Below are 16,993 nucleotides of genomic sequence, written 5' to 3'. Positions count from 1 at the left end.
CTCAAAAACCCTCTGGCTCTCTTTATCAGTGTATTGTGATGACTAAGCAGGTCTCAGCTTGCTTTATCCAAGTTGGAAGCTCCGTTGATAAGGTTCAGATGACTAACTCTTTTCTCACCCTTACACATTCACACATCAGGGGCTGACATCACCTGACCTTATGCCCAGAGGCTTCTTTGTGTAAATGGATGTAAATCCTTGTTTAGTTAACTTCTTTTCCCCTACTGAACAGTGCTCCCAAAAAGCTGTGTGTCAAGGTAACTGTTGCCCATCTCAAAGGCAGTGGGAAAAATTAACCAGATTTTAGCTTAGAGAACAAGCATTAAGAAAATAACAGAGGTAGTGAACATTGAAAGCAGGACTTTGTAAATGTTACCTTGGGTACTTTACTTAAACTTCCTGAGCCCCTCAGTCTTCCCAGCAAAATGAAGGTCAAGTTTTATTATTTCTAAAATCTCTTCAAACCTGAAAATTCTGTGGTCCTCTTTTCACTTTCTAGATCATTCCACAAATATGTAACGGCCTGCTGTGCATCTGAGGCTGCTTATACAGTTTTAAGTATATGCTCTTGTGTAATAGTGACTGCTGTCTCATCTGGAGAAGACGGCAATAATCTAAGAATATTTGTTCTTGCCTCTGCAAATAAATTTAATGAACAGCGCTCAGTTTTTGCATTTGTCATTGCATGAACAAATTAGGTTAACAAATGGAGAAAGAAGAGGGCGGAGTATCTGCTGTATTCAAAATATAGAAACTTAGTCTCCCCCATAGCTCTTACTTTTTCTTCGGTTTGGTAACTTTGACTACCATTGTAATCATTTAACTGAGTCTTTGGGGCACTTAAAATAGATTGTGGTCTAGCATTGAAAGAATCCGTCTTTTTTGTTGGCATCAGTAAAGACATTAGGAAGCTCGTAGGTACTAGCTAGCTCTCCCAGTGGGCCGATGAGAACCTGATTTTTATACATGGCTTTGGTTTGGCAGCAGCCCAACTCATAATAAAAGTAATTTGGAGGTAGCAGGTGGAAGAGATAGTAATTAAAATTATGCTGGATTTTTGGCTTTGGTTTTATTTATTTATTTTTTTTAATTTTTTTTTCAACGTTTATTTATTTTTGGGACAGAGAGAGACAAAGCATGAACGGGGGAGGGGCAGAGAGAGAGGGAGACACAGAATCGGAAATAGGCTCCAGGCTCCGAGCCATCAGCCCAGAGCCCGACGCGGGGCTCGAACTCACGGACCGCGAGATCGTGACCTGGCTGAAGTCGGACGCTTAACCGACTGCGCCACCCAGGCGCCCCTTTGGTTTTATTTTAATAAGTCAATAAAATGAAATTCTGGATGATAGTTAATTTTGTTCTGAGCATAATTAGTTTTTGCCTGTTTCTTACTGAAGAAATTTGCTGGCTTTTTTTTTTCTTTCTCTCCCCTCATTGTTCTCAGTACCAACTACATTAGTCATAAGTGTCATGGGAAAGATCTAACTGCTGCTTTATCAACGTGGATTACAGCTAAACTGTTCTCTTTCTCTAAGGTTAATTAGCAGGAGTGCTAAGGATGTGTTTTGACCTTTTACTATTTATCTTGTAAGCAAACAGCATTTTCTTAAAGAATACAGATTTAATATTTTTTAAATCGCCTCTTACCCCACAGGAGACACTGGTTTTCACATCAAAATATTTTGAAATATTATATTCCAGTGCTTTTTTAATATATGTATACTTTATATGATGAAAATGTATCCTTCTAGTAGGAGTAGTGATTGCAGCTAACACCTACTGAACACTTACCATTTATTACTTGCCAGGCACAATTCTAAAATCTATATTAAATTTTCCCAACAACCCTGACAGGTAGGATTTAATATATTTTTTTAATGTTGTATTTATTTATTTTGAGAGAGAAAGAGAGCATAAGCAGGGGAGAGGCAGAGAGAGGATGGGAGAGAGATAATCTGAAGCAGGCTCCACGCTGTCAGCATAGAGCCCGACACGGGGCTCGATCCCACGAACCTTGAGACCATGACCTGAGCTGAAATCAAGTCAGACACTTAACCAGCTGAGCCACCCAGGAGCCCCGGGATTTCATATTTTCTTAATGTCATAGATGGGAAGACTGAGGTGCAGAGAAATTTAAAAACTTGCCCAAAGTCACGTGGCTAATGTGCTACAGGTACGGAATTGAAACCAAGGCAGTTTGACTCCAGATTGTAGGCTCTTGTTACTGTTCATGCAAAATGTATGTCATAATCAGCTTCTGTGTGAATAAACATGTGTCAATAACATTTGCTTAATAGCTGCATGGGATTCCATTTTAGGAGCATAATACTCGATATAAACAATCCTCCATCACTGGGCATTTATGTTGTTTTCCAATTTTTCTGATACAAACATTGCTGTGGTAAACCTACACTAAATGTATCTCTGCATGCCTGTATTGTTCTTTCCTTACAATACAGTTGTATGAGTAGAATTTTGGGGTCACATTTTTTGAGACTTTTGTACAAATTTTCAAATTGCCCCCAGAAAGATTTTTTTTAACTTTCATCAGAGTGTAAGTTTCCTTGTGTCACCAATAATGATTATTATTCTTTCCAAATTTTTGTCTCTATGACACAGAGAGAATTGTATTTATTGTTTTATAAAAAGGTTGAACTTCTTTTTTTTCCAAATAGTTATTACACATTTATATTTCTTCATTAGTGAATTATTCCTTTTTAAAGACATTTTTAAAATATTATTTACCTTTGAGAGAGAGAGAGAGAGACAGAGTGCAAGCAGGGGAGGAACAGAGAGAGAGAGGGAGACACAGAATCCAAAGCAGACTCCAGCCTCTGAGCTGTCAGCACAGAGCCCGACATGAGGCTCGAACCCATGAACCACGAGATCATGACCTGAGCCGAAGTCAGACGTCCAAACAACTGAGCCACCCAGGCGCCCCTCCTTTTTTTTTTTTTTTCAAAGTATCTTTATTTTAAGAGAGAGACAGTGTGAATGGGGGAAGGGCAGAGAGAGGGAGAGAGAATCCCAAGCAGACTCCACACTGTCATCACAGAGCCCGATGTGGGGCTCAAACCATGAACCATGAGACTATGACCTGAACCAAAACCAGAGTTGGATGCTCAACCAACTGAGACACCCAGGTACCCCATGAATTGTCTGTTCTTATCCTATTTTATTTTACTTTATTTTTGTAAGGGTGTGTCGTTTTTATTAAGAATACACCATACTATTATATGAAGGACGTCAAGTTTTTATCATATATGATATATATGTTTCCCCAGAAATTTTACCTACAGATAAGTTACTTTTTATATGTGAAAGTCTCAAATAATGTAATAAAGAGGTTTTAATTAAAAGAGACTCAGAAAATATATGACCTAATCTTTGCAAAAACCATTGAAAATCTCAGTGATAAATGACAGAAAGTTAAGAGCTTACAAATAGAGAAGTCAGTGTTAATAAGGGATAGTTTTTCAAAGTAGTGTTTGTCAGTCCTTGGGTTTGCCCCAAGAAATGCTTTATTTTCATGTGAGCTAGAGACACTTTTGCTTTTCATCTGTAAAAGTATCTTTATTAAGACTTTTTTTATAAATTTATTAATTTTGAGAGAGAGAGAGAGCACACAGGGGAGGGGCAGAGAGAGAGGGAGAGAGAGAGAATCCCAAGCAGGCTCTGCACTGTCAGCACAGAGCCCAATGTGGGGCTTGAACCCTGAGATCATGACCTGAGCCAAAACCAAGAGTAGGATGCTTAGCCGACTGAGCCACCCAGGTGCCCCTAATTCATTTTTTATTTAATAAATGATTTTTTAGGAAAAAAAATCTCCAGAAATTTGACTTATGTCCCACTGCCGTGCCAAATGATGGATTTTTTAAAGCAGTTTGTAATCATGGGAGATGAAACTGTCAAAGGGAGAATATTTTGTAACAAAGTCTTTTAATACTTTTCAATGGCCATCAAAGAGAATATAGAATCTCTAGAAATTAATTTAATTAAAAACTTTCCCTCCAGATTTAAAGAAGATTCATTTAAATTGTATCCTAAGTCTAATGCTTCAAAACTGTCTAGGACTTTGTGTGATTTTAAATAGCTTCATTTAAAAAGAAATTTATTGTAAGAAAATTGTGTCAAGTGGAGACAAAGCCTCTTTTTTTTTTTTTTCCACCCCCCTTCCTTTTTGGCTTCATAGAGGAAAATGAGAAATGCTATTTTGGGGACAGGATTCCCAGCAGAAGGGAATCCTTTGGCAGAAAGAATAAACAGCTTTGGCAGAAAAGCACCCTCCAGAGGAAAAAGACGTGGGCTTGTTTAAATGAGGGAGTGGTCATGAACCCCAAAGCAAAAAGGATATCCTTCCACAGGGACTGGGTCAGTATCAGGCTGTTCGGGTGGGAGCACTAAGGTTACAAAAGCTCCTTAGAGTGGCTTCATAAGAAACTGATGTTTTGAGATGCAACCCCAGTTGTCTAGGGAGGATCAGTTACTGTTCCAAGGAAGTGATTGTATTTTACTCCGGGCCACACTGTTCCCTTTAGCCTTCATTATGATAACAATAGTAGTTGTTGCAGTAATAGTAGTAATAAGGATAATGATAATGATAAATAAAATAATACATAAATCCTACAAACCTGGGTTTTCTTGACCCCTTTCCCTTCATTTTTTCAGAAAATAAAGCACACATCTACAAAAGTGTATTAATGATTAATTTGAAGGGAAGTCTCATTTTTAATTTTAAAATGCTTTGAGGGACACCTGGGTGGCTCTGTCAGTTAAGCACCTGACTTCGGCTCAGGTCATGATCTCACCCAGGTTCATGGGTTTGAGCCCCACCTCAGGTTTTGCACTGACAGTGCAGAGCCTGCTTGGGATTCTCTCTCCCCTCTCTCTCTGCCCCTCCCTCACGCTCTCTCAAAATAAATTAAAAAAAAAAAAAAGATGAATGACAAGCAGCCATCCCACCACATGTAATTCTACTTCCATTTATGTGCAGCATTACTAATTTGGTTTGGTCGGATATGATATTCGTGACAGTTAAGGGAAGCGGTCGGAAAACTCAACTACTTGACTCAACCACTGAGCATCCATTTCTCTTTCGTGCCACATTACTGGAAATAGAAACAGTGGGTAAAGTGGTGGCAGAGGTCCCCCCTCGACATTTCTCCAGGAACAGAGTAAATAGAACTGCTCCAGTGCAAACTCTTCTCTCACTTAGTCATTTAACAAACTTTTACTGAATATCTACTGGATGCCAGACACAGATTTGTTTTCCGTGCCACTCCTTCATCAGAATCCACTCCTTGCTAAAGGCTTCACTTTCCCCTCCCTTCCCACAGTCCCCACAGACACGCAGGGTCTTGATGCTGACTGAAAGGTTTGGATCTTTCCCTTATGGAAACTCGAGTCCTGCCTCCCCTTCCTTGAAGGCCCTGCCAGGGTGGAGTTTTATTTGTAATAATACTTTTTTATCTGCATAAAATAAATAAACTCCAAGATGGAAAAGTATTTTAGAGAAAATAGAAGAAATTATAAGTATTTCCTCATGTTATTGCATACTTGTAAACATTTTAATGGCTGGGTATTCCATTGTGTACCTCGGTTTCTTAACATTCACCCAAAACTTCGTTCACAATTTAGATTTATTTCCTTAGGGAAGAATTACAAAGTTATTATTTATGCACATTTGTAAGGCCTTAATACAAATGGCCAAACCACTTTCAGAGAGTTTGTAGCAACTTAGAGTCCCATTAAAGGTCTATTTACTGTTCATATCATAGTACCCTTACCTTCATTGAAGAGTAAAAACTTTAAGAATCTTCACTGATTGTTTTTAATCTGCATTTTTTTCTTATTTCCAGTGAGATTGGACATTTTCACATGCTTATTAGACATTTTTAGTTTCTCTCTCCTGAGCTTTCTGTATGTGTCCTTTGTATTTCTATTGGAGTTTTTATAGCCTTCTTATTTACTTGTATGACCTTATTCAGGATGTTAACACTTTGTTTTTAATATTTATTGATCACATTTGGACAAATTCCCCCCAATTACATTATTTGTAATCATATTATCACTTAGAGCAGATAACGTGTCTTGTCTAATGAGATCAGCTTTATATCATTTTATGTAGGAGGTGGTTTTCAATGTCTAAGAATTAAGAACGCATACTTTATATATAACACAGTAAAAAAAAAATCTATTCTAGAAACTTCTATTAAATAAAGGGAGAATGTATAAGAGTTAAACTGCAAGGGACCTTGGGCCTATCAGTGCTTCTGTATTGACAGACCTATTTGTATTCTTACTGCATTTGATGTGTGGCCCCTTTGGTGTGCTTATTACAAAATTATGAGATTCTGTGCCCAGACTAGCACTTGAGACAGGTAGTGAGCTGCTTTTGAATTTATCAGATTCCAGATAAAATTCTACTCATCCTTCATTCCCATACCTCAGTTTCCTGTACTTGTAGAGGCCCTGAATAGCAGCCCTCATAAGCTCTCCTTTTTCTTGCAGACAGTTCTTCCTCACTCCAGGAAGATGAAGAGGTAGAGATGGAGGCCGTCAGCTGGCCGGCCAGTAGTCCAGCCACGAATGGACACCCTGCAACTCCAGTGACTTCTGCTCGTTTCCCCAGCTGGGTCACTTTTGATGACAATGAAGTCAGCTGCCCTTTGTCACCAGTCACCTCTCCCCTGAAGCCAAACCCACCACCTACTGCATCTGTGATCCCAGATGTACCTTATCACCCAGCTGGGTCATTTAAGAAGAGGGAGCGTCCCAAGAGCACATTGATGAACTTTTCCAAAGTTCAGAAGCTGGACATTTCCTCCTTAAATCATCCGCCTTCCATAACCGAGGCTCCACCTTGGAGGGCAACCAATCCTTTCCTGAATGAGACTCTGCAGGATGTACAGCCTTCCCCCATCAACCCTTTCATTGCTTTTTTTGAGGAGCAGGAGAGACGCTCCCAAAACAATTCCATTTCCAGTGCCACAGGCAAAAGCCAAAGAGATTCTCTCATTGTCATCTACCAAGATGCCATCAGTTTTGATGATTCAAGCAAAAACCAGTCACACTCTGATGCCGTTGAAAAACTCAAACAACTCCAGATTGATGATCCTGATCACTTAAGCAGTGCGACACTACCAGATGATGACCCGAAAGCCTGGATTGAACTAGATGACCACCCACCTGGTTCAGGGCTGTCCCAGCCCAGGGATGGATGGCCAATGATGCTAAGGATCCCTGAGAAGAAAAACATCATGTCATCTAGGCACTGGGGACCCATCTACATCAAACTGACAGACAGTGGTTACTTGCAGCTGTATTATGAGCAGGGCCTAGAAAAGCCATTCCGTGAGTTCAAGCTGGAGATCTGCCATGAAATTTCGGAACCCCGGCTCCAAAACTATGACGAGAATGGCAGGATCCACAGCTTGCGAATAGACCGTGTCACCTACAAGGAGAAGAAGAAATACCAGCCCAAACCTGCTGTGGCCCACACAGCAGAGAGGGAACAAGTGATCAAGCTGGGCACCACCAATTACGATGACTTCCTCAGTTTCATCCGAGCCGTTCAGGACCGGCTCATGAATCTGCCAGTGTTGTCAATGGACTTAAGCACAGTGGGCTTGAACTACCTTGAAGAGGAGATTACTGTGGATGTCAGGGATGAGTTCTCTGGCATTGTGAGCAAGGGAGACAACCAGATTCTCCAGCACCATGTCCTGACACGGATCCACATTCTGAGTTTCCTCTCTGGGCTTGCAGAGTGCCGCTTGGGCCTCAATGATGTCCTTGTCAAAGGGAACGAAATAGTTTCCCGGCAGGACATCATGCCGACCACCACCACAAAGTGGATCAAGCTCCATCAGTGCCATTTTCATGGGTGCGTGGATGAGGATGTATTCAACAACTCACGGGTTATTCTGTTCAACCCTTTGGACGCCTGCCGGTTTGAGCTAATGCGGTTCAGGACAATATTTGCAGAAAAGACCTTGCCTTTCACACTCAGGACAGCAGCAAGCATCAATGGGGCAGAGGTGGAGGTGCAGAGCTGGCTGAGGATGTCAACCGGCTTCTCCTCTAACCGAGACCCTCTCACCCAGGTTCCCTGTGAGAATGTGATGGTTCGTTACCCCGTGCCCAGTGAGTGGGTGAAAAACTTCCGCAGGGAAAGTGTCCTGGGGGAAAAGTCTCTAAAAGCTAAAGTGAACCGGGGGGCAAGTTTTGGTTCAACTAGCGTATCTGGCTCTGAGCCTGTCATGAGAGTAACTCTGGGAACTGCCAAGTACGAGCATGCCTTCAACTCCATTGTGTGGAGGATAAACCGACTGCCTGACAAAAACTCGGGTAGGTACAGGCTTCTCTTCTGTGAAAACTGCCACATGGTTACAGAAGAGCAGGGGTCCAAGTTCCACACTCTGTTCCCCTATGAAGTGCTGGTTTTTGTTGGGTGACAAATGGTAATGGAGGAATGGGACCAGGAAATCAAAAATACTTGTGCGGAGTAAGGAACAAACGTGAATGACCCAGTTCGCAACATGTTCTCACCCCTTTGTTATCACGCTTCTTCCAGAGAACTCTGCATTATTAGCGGGTTGAGCCGCTAAGCACGTTTCCAGGACAGCTTATGAGTTTGTATTCTTTTCTGACTCATATAAGTATTATATGTGGTGCTGGAAGCTGTTTCCAGATCCTAGCAGGCTTCTGGGTTCTGAAGAGGTATCTTTCTCAGTTAGATTTAAGATTCGAGTCACCATGTGCAAGACCTGTCAGTCATAACATCTCCAACTTGGAGTTGGGATTTGAGGATGCAGGAAGGGGAGAAATGGCCTCTGATGAGACTGAAGATCCAGCCAGGACCAGAAGGTCCAATAGGGCTGAAATTCTGTCAGACAAAAAAACCAAATCAATAAAGGAAGGTATGTTTGAATTACACAAAGAAAGCAAGCTAACCAGCCCTAGCTGGCTTGCTCACGGCTATCAGGGGTGCTTTTGTGCTTGAGTGAGCACAGAAGGCAATGACTTTCCTCAGGGGTCCAGTGAAATTAACGAAATGACAAAACTAGGGAGTGATCCAACTAGTTCTAATAGCCCTATTTCTTAGAGGAAGTCCGAGTGACTCCAATGACAGGCAGTAAGCTCATGATCCTGTGATCCTTTAAAGCACTTCTCTTCTTGTTTATAATAAATTGTGCCCATGTGTTAGCAAATAGATATCCAAGCTGAGCAAAAGGAGTAAAGTTTAGAAAAACTTGACGGAAATGTCCTTCTCTTATGCAGATATTCTTCCATTCTACTATTAAATCCTAGTGGTGTGTTTATAGAGTCTTCATTTCCTGGTCTGAGGGTGGAGTGGTCCTGTCATCGTACCCAAAATGTATCGTGATGTGATGGCAAGAGGCAGTATTATCTGGTCACCTCCCCAAGCAGTCCAGGGGGGTGGAACACACCGGGGCATTCTGTGTCAGACACTGGGTGTAGCGGTGCAAAATGAAAAGACAATTGGACCTCTGTGTTTGAGGCTGGGTTGGCCATCCCCCGCCCCCCTGCCATTTCTAAACTGACAGGATTTTTAAAAACAAAGTCTTCCTCTCTGTGCTTGCATATTCGTTTCTCCCCGGTCAGCACTGTATTCTCCTAGTGATAGCACGGTGATCTCCACCTCAGCCATGGGGCCCGCCCTGAACTGACGGAGGAGAGGAGAAGCCCTGAACTGTCCTTTGGCACAGAAGCCCCTGACACGAGAACTGAGCCGGTAGGAAGCAAATTACTGTTTAACCTGCTGGAGACTTGACATCAGAAAAGACAAGGCCTCAGGTTTATGTTTATCGGAATGCTTAGCTCTTCAGTTTGTTACCTATGGATTCAGATAACTTCATTATGGGATTACCGAGTTTTCAAGCTGGAAGGGGCCTTGGGAATAACTTGAGTCAAACCTCTTCATTCTACAGATGAGAAAATTAAGGACCGAGAGTGACATGACTTATCTGAAGTCACAAAGCCACATCCAGGGGTCTTTTCTCAATACCACAGCTGCCTCTTAGTAGAGGATACCAAATAGACACAAACGTGAAGTAACTTCCTCTAAGGGAAGAGAGATTTTCAGTTTTCTCAATGTGTACACCTCTATCTCATTTGCTTCAAAGTTCTTTCTCTCAAATATTTAAAAGTACTGTATGAGGAGTTTTGGTTATAAGCAGCAAAAACAAAACGAAACAAAAGATTGTTGGAGGATAGCTCAGAGCGCTGAAGGAAAGGCTGGAAGGGTTGAATGAGCAGGCATAGAAAGGATGGCTCTTGAAAGCAGAGCTGTGAGATGCCTCCTCAGGCCGCAGCTATTGGCATAAATCATCACAAGCCGTTTTCTGTCAAGAGTCAAGGGGAAGACAGCGCATTTTGACTGACATGACCTCCAAAATGACATGCAGTGCTGGGGAAGATTATCTCCCAAAGCAGAGGGAGGGGAAAAAGATTGTTACCAGAAGAAAGGGGAGAATGGATGCAGGACACGGGTAAATATAGGTCTTCAGCAAACACGTTCTTTAATGCTTTCCCAGCAAGTGAGTGTTCAGTAGGCTCAAGGCCAAGTTAATGAAGCTTATATATTACAAATGTATTTCCTGATTACTGGAACCTTTGTGAAAGATTTTTGAAATCCAGAACAGCATAAGGATATTTGGGAATGTTTCTCAGTTAAGCTACCCCCTCATCCCTGCTTTTGTTATTCATGGTTATGCATTTTTAGTAGCAACCCCCCACCCCCACCCCGGCAAAGGTACTACTCCTGACCAATCGTATATTTCTGGATCTGTTCAGGAAATTGATAACACCCTTTTCTGGCAACTCAAGACACACGGAATCTGAATTAAGTCAGACAGCAGGTTCTTAGCGTTGCTGGTGTTCTCTGGGACCAGCTCCTCCTGTTCCCATCCAGTGTGCCCTCCATGAAACCACCAAATTGATGATCTATTAGTAATCATCCCTTTCCTGAGCTCCTCTATCTTGGTCTTCAGAGAGCCTTGGGAAAGTGCCTTTTACAGGTTATTTTCCATAATTCTCACACCTCTGTTTACAGTAAAGGAGGCCTGAACCTCTGCGTGCTTACTTCTACCGGCAGTGGCCCTGTATCCCTAACTTGCAGCAGGCAGGACAGTCAGACCACAAGTAGCATGGGTCTGTAGGTCTGTACCCCTGGCTTTGCTGGCATCTGAGGCTGTAGTCACAGAGGGCTTGTCCCAGTCCCAGTCACCAAAAGACTAACAAACTGCCACTGGAGTCCCACGTGGCCTGAAGTGGTGGGCCTAGCCCAGCTGTGTGCATGTACAGTCATCCCCTCCCCACGCCCCCTGCCCCCTCACCTGCACTCTTCGGGGACCCTTTTCACCCTGACCCCAAAAGCTTTTCTTAATCCTAGAAGGCACCAGAACAAGTCCTACTGCTTTCCCAGATCATCCGCCAGGAAACAAAGCATTCTGTCCTGCACGGGTAGCTTTCTTTGCTGGAACTCCAGTTCTCTAATATTAGACCAAGAGAAAAGCAATTTCAATATAATTCACCTTTTATGGAAAGTAGAAATCTAAATTTTAAATTAAATTTTCTTGGTTTCATCAAGGAAGATGACAAAATGTGTGGGTTCACATAGTTCATTACCATAAATCAAACTGTACTAGCTTTCAGAATTGCATATCCCTATCTGTCCCTCAGCCCTATACATCGTGGGCGTCCATTAGTGGACGCCTGGAACCCAGAGGGAATACTGCTTTCATAGGGTTTGCTGTGAATACACTTTGGAAGGTGAGAGGAGGCATCTGCTTTGTGGAAAGTAATGATTTCTCAGGATTCTGACAATGTTTAAATAAGGGTAACTGGGTAAAACTGTTGTTCAAGTTGCCATTGAATTAAAGTAAACTCCTCTGTGTACTTCAGAGTGATCTAAATCTCTAGCAATATATTGAGAGGAGTTTAGGACATAATTTGGAATCTGTCAGATCTGAGTTTTATTCCCAGTGCTGCAATTTAGTGGCTGTAAGACCTCAGGCCATTTACTTAAACCTCTCAGAGAAATCTTATTTTCCTCATTTACAGAAGAGGATTATGAATACCCAGCTCATTAAGATAGAAATTAGATAATGCTTTTAAGTGTTTAGCACAGTCTCTGGCCTGTAAGAAATGCTCAGTAACTGAAAGCTGTGTAATCACAATTGTAATTTAAAATAAATCACCTGGGTTCATTTTTAGATAACATAATTTTTACTAACATATGTATCAGATTTAAATTTCTTTCCTAGAAACCAGTGCAAGTTTCTCAATTTCCCAAAGTATTACTCTTTAGAAATAACCACTGAAATATGTTATTTATGAAATAGAGCAAAACAAATACTTCACTGCGTGGTGTTTTCCTTGGAGAGCGGGGGTGTGTGTCCTCACTCTCCGAGATTAAAAAGTCCTGTCCAAACCAATAAAGAAAATTGAAATTGTTTATTTGGGGAAGCTCAGATAACTTAGGACTCTTGCTGTTACATAACAAAGTCAGAGCCATGTCACGTTGTTTATCCACGGTGAGTTGTATGGGGGTTCTTACAGCTCACTCCTCTACTCATGTCACCCTGCAAAACCTGGTCTTGAGATGGGAGACCATGAGGGTGGCTGTGACTCAGACAAAGTGGCTAAAGCACTTTGGAGACTGACTGCTTGGGTTCAGTTCTCATTCTGCCACTTTGCAGTTCTGACTGGGCGGCTCGCTTTACCTCCCCGAAGCCTTGGTTGCCTCATCTGTAGACTGGAATGGCTATGACCTCAAGGGATTGTTATGAAGATGCGGGGAGAGGGTGTGCACACAGCAGCTGGGACAGTAAAGGATGCTCAACAAACAATGATGCTTCAAAGGTTATAGTCACAGAACTAAGCTCTCTTTTCACTCAGATAGCTAATCGGTCCTCAAGTTTTTCAGCCACGTACAGTAGAACGAACCATAGATTTGTAGAATTAAAGAACAGGAAAGGACTGTGCCTTGCATTGACCTACCTCCATTTCCCCACTTCCCAAATCAGGACTTGAAGCTGGAGAGAACAAGGATGTGGGTGCAAGATTTCTGACACTTAGCAGGAGAGCTAGAAGTCATACTCAGTGTCCTGTTGGCCTGTGTTCTACCCAGCATACCATGTGCTTCCTGAATGCAAAGCTGTTGTTTATAAAGGCTTCATCATTTACGTGTGCCATTTACCCACAGAGACATTCCAAAAGCATCTTTGTAAAAATATGAGATGATTAAGAAAATTCATCTTCTGGGTGCCTAGGTGGTTCAGTTAGTTAAGTCTACAACTTTGGCTCAGGTCATGATCTCGCGGTTTGTGGGTTCGAGCTTCGCATTGGGCTCTGTGCTGACATCTCAGAGCCTGGAGCCTGCTTTGGATTCTATGTCTACCTCTCTCTCTTTCCCTGCCTTGCTCGCACTCTGTCTCTCTGTCTCTCTGTCTCTCTCCCTGTCTCTCAAAAATAAACATTAAATTTTTTTTAATTAAAAAAAGAAAATCCATCTTTCAAAGGGAATTAATTACTTTGCTCCACATGGCTGTCATTGATGCTCTGTTAGGTGCTAAGTGCTGATCCCTTTTATTCCTTCCTGCCAATTTACAGCCTCTATTACTTATTATTTGTGTTGTGTTCCCATTATCACCCTGACCTGAGTGCGTTTTTCAGGCTGTGGGTTTTATTGCTAGGATACAAGGCTACTGTAATCAGCAGGGTCTGAGGCACAGGCAGTGTGATTTCTGTTGTAAGTCCTCCGCTCAGCATTGGACCCTCAGAAAGACTGCCTGGTGCTGAGCCTCCTTTGCTATTGAGTGGCTCTTTTCGCCTCTTCTTCCATGTCCTCCCCAAAGAACCTAATGTCTAAATTCTTTTCCTTTCATAGCTTCTGGTCACCCACACTGTTTCTTCTGCCACCTTGAACTTGGCTCTGACCGGGAAGTGCCTTCCAGATTTGCCAGTCACGTGAATGTTGAGTTCAGCATGCCCACAACTTCTGCCTCTAAAGCTGCCGTAAGATCCATCTCTGTGGAAGACAAGACTGATGTCAGGAAGTGGGTCAATTATTCTGCACACTACAGCTACAAGGTAGCCTCGGGAGGCATCTGGCTAATGTTTCCAGGTCCATTTGTTCACCCCCTTCCCCTCCCCTGTCTTGTTCCCTTTAGCAGTGCCTGCCTTGAATTCAGGATGTTCTCTTACCGCCTTAGAGAGAGGTACACCATGCATAGCTGTGGATGAGTCTGCTCTGATTTGAATGAATAGTCTCAGTGGTGGGCAAGAGAAAGGTTGGGAAAAAATAAAGAGGTGAATGAAAGAGGAGAGTATAATGTTTTTCAGTCGTCATGAACAACAACAAAAGAGTCATGGGGTAAAGGAATTAGTATTACTCATTCATAATATATGTGGCAGAAGTTGTGAACTTGAAAGTGGAGGGGAGTTCAGGAAAGTGCTAACCCAAAGCATGTATTTCATTCAGCTTCAGAGTTGGTGAAGTAGATCTGAGTAAAGTCAGGACACCTATGACCTGGTCACTGGGCTATACCAGGACAAAATTCAAAAGCCAAGCAAGCTTCTGTAATAGTAACAGGATCAGGGCTGTGGAAGGAGGAAACTAAGTTGGAGTGTTCTGATATAAATAGTGATTCTATCTTCAGGCATTGGAAATTCAATAGCAGATTAAATGCCAAAGATAGAAAATGGGGGTTATTGAAGAATTATTTTGCAAACGGTTTAATAATTTCTTTATTCATAATAATATCCTTGGTTTTTCAAGGTTATTTATTGTTCTTCAATGTTTACTTAGTTGTGTGATCTAAAACCTTAAACTACCAAAAAGAACACATACTCCATCTTGTGGCCAGGGAAAATATAGCACTTTCATCAAGCATGACCCTCATCTGTTTTTTCTTTAATTGTTCCCTTCATCATAAATATCCAAAGTGGTGAAGAGAAGAGCAGTTTTAATTATGAAACTCTCTAGCTTGATAGATTTCCTTTCTGACTTGTCAAAGGCTTCAGCGTGTGTCACTTTCAAGGCAAGATGAATTTATTAATCCCTTCATAGTTGTAGCTGCCGTATTTTGCAGGAGACACAGGAAGAACTATAAACACTAGAATACTTAACTTTGGAAAGAGATAAAGTAATGGAGAGTATAAACAGCCAGATGGAAAGGAATTCAGTCATTTTGATAAACCTTTGTGCTTGCCTGCTGTATACCTACATTATTGGAGTACAATAGTCAACAAGGGCGTACCCCTGTCCTATGGAGCCTGTGGTTGGGGGGGAGCCGGGCAGGTGTACCAGGTACAGTGGAAATATGCCCAGGAAGAACGCCTCACTCTACCTAATGACTTGGGAACATGACTCAAGGTGACCTTTGAACAACTATGCAAGACAAAGAATAAGAATTTTCCAGGTGGACTGTGAGGAAGGGGGATTCCAGAGCAAGCAAAGAGCATGTGCAAAGAGATAATCCTAATATACTCAGGGCCAGTATCTTCAGTGTGGCTAAAGCCCAAAACATTAACAAAATTACAGGGAATCTCAACGAGCATGGTGAGGTATTCTCTTTGAGATTATTTATTATTGGGATGTTTTTCTCCTCTTTCTGATATTTCTCTCCAACTTCTATTCTTGGCAGGTGGAAATTGAGCAAAAAAAGAGTTTGAAGCCAGACTTTGAAGGAGATGAAATGGAAAATCCCAAGGAGTGTGGGGTCCAGTGACAAAGCCCTACTTGGGCATGACCCAAGTTCTCATGAATAGCTGAAGTTCAAGTCAGTACCTACCATGACTACTCCATGTTGGGAACAGTATTTTGGACCTTCCTTTTGTAGTTACCTGTATTTTAACAGGAAACCTTGAGGTGGTTGCTTTGGAGAGACCCTGATATGCCTGATGATGCACCTAGTTCACCTGACTTTTGGGGCTTATTGTCTAATTAAGCCTCCTTTTCTTCACTCTGCTTATCTCAACAGCTGTTGGGTGTGGTTTGTTGTCACTGTTGGAGTCAGGAAGAGAACCTTCCACATGAGTGTTGGCCCCATTTCCTTCTGATGTTCATCTGTCACTTACATGGTTTTCTAGAAAACACAGTCTTGAGAAAGTTCATTCAGAATCCACCTCTGTCACTCCCTCTAGAAAAAGGTTCAGAAGAGGTGAGGTACAAAACAAATTTCCTCTTTGGGTCTACTAGGCTCTTTGTACATGTCTCCATTCTTTACATGTTAACACTATGCAACAGAAGTTTTCAAGACGTTTCCCTCTCAGTTCTGGATGGTTTTGATTAAAACACTTTTTCCATCTCTCTGTTCCCAGGGTTCACCACCCTGAGTCACAATAAACAATGGAAAAAAGGCACAATAGGATACTTTTTTATTCTGTGATTAGCCACACATTCTGCAAAGGGTGGCTATTGAAGGGAAAGCAAAACTGAGGTGATTTTTCTTCATTCTGGGGAAAAGGGCCATTAATTGTAACATAATATTCAATTCAGGAGACAACTTCAATCTCAGAGAATTCCCAAATTCACACTGAAAAATACAGGCCATTTCTGTTTCTGAAACAAATGGATGGAGATATATATATATACACACACATATATATACATATATATATATACACATATATATACACACACCTATATATATATATATACATATATATATATATATATATATATATATATATATATATATATGTATGTATGTATACCTCAGGCATTTGTCAGGGCATTTGGGAGCTCTTTTTATACCTCAAGCCTATAGACAGTTGCATGTCTCTTTAATTCAGACTTTACAGGAAATATAAGTGGAAAAGATAATTTTAAAAGCTGTTTTAAAACTAAGCTTTTAGTATATGAGCTCTCCCCCCAAATTCAGAGTTTGATAATTACAATATTGTAACAGATCTAAAAGGCGGAAGACTCTAGGGTAGAAATGGGGGAAAGGCCTATTTTTCT

At 41.6% G+C, this 16,993-nt stretch overlaps 1 protein-coding gene and 1 long non-coding RNA gene across 7 annotated transcripts in view; one reads left to right on the top strand and one right to left on the bottom strand.

Annotated features, from left to right (window-relative positions):
• Positions 1–16,392, top strand: part of STON2 (stonin 2) — a 144,318-nt gene extending 127,926 nt beyond the window's left edge. For all 6 annotated transcript variants that reach the window (XM_045060332.1, XM_045060334.1, XM_045060333.1 and 3 more), the window contains 3 exons: positions 6,511–8,349; positions 13,916–14,118; positions 15,675–16,392. In XM_045060332.1, coding sequence (XP_044916267.1) covers positions 6,511–8,349; positions 13,916–14,118; positions 15,675–15,758 — 2,126 coding nt within the window. In that variant the 3' untranslated portion in view covers positions 15,759–16,392. The remainder of the gene's footprint in view (positions 1–6,510; positions 8,350–13,915; positions 14,119–15,674) is intronic.
• LOC109500956 overlaps positions 13,686–16,993 on the bottom strand; it is a 32,865-nt gene continuing 29,557 nt past the window's right edge. The window contains exon 2 of the long non-coding RNA XR_002743209.2: positions 13,686–14,056. This is a non-coding gene — a long non-coding RNA (uncharacterized LOC109500956). The remainder of the gene's footprint in view (positions 14,057–16,993) is intronic.

Source organism: Felis catus, chromosome B3 (genome assembly GCF_018350175.1).
Source record: "Felis catus isolate Fca126 chromosome B3, F.catus_Fca126_mat1.0, whole genome shotgun sequence".
Lineage (NCBI taxonomy): Eukaryota > Metazoa > Chordata > Mammalia > Carnivora > Felidae > Felis > Felis catus.
Note: the sequence above shows the minus strand (reverse complement) of the source record. Positions and strands in the feature narration are given on the sequence as shown.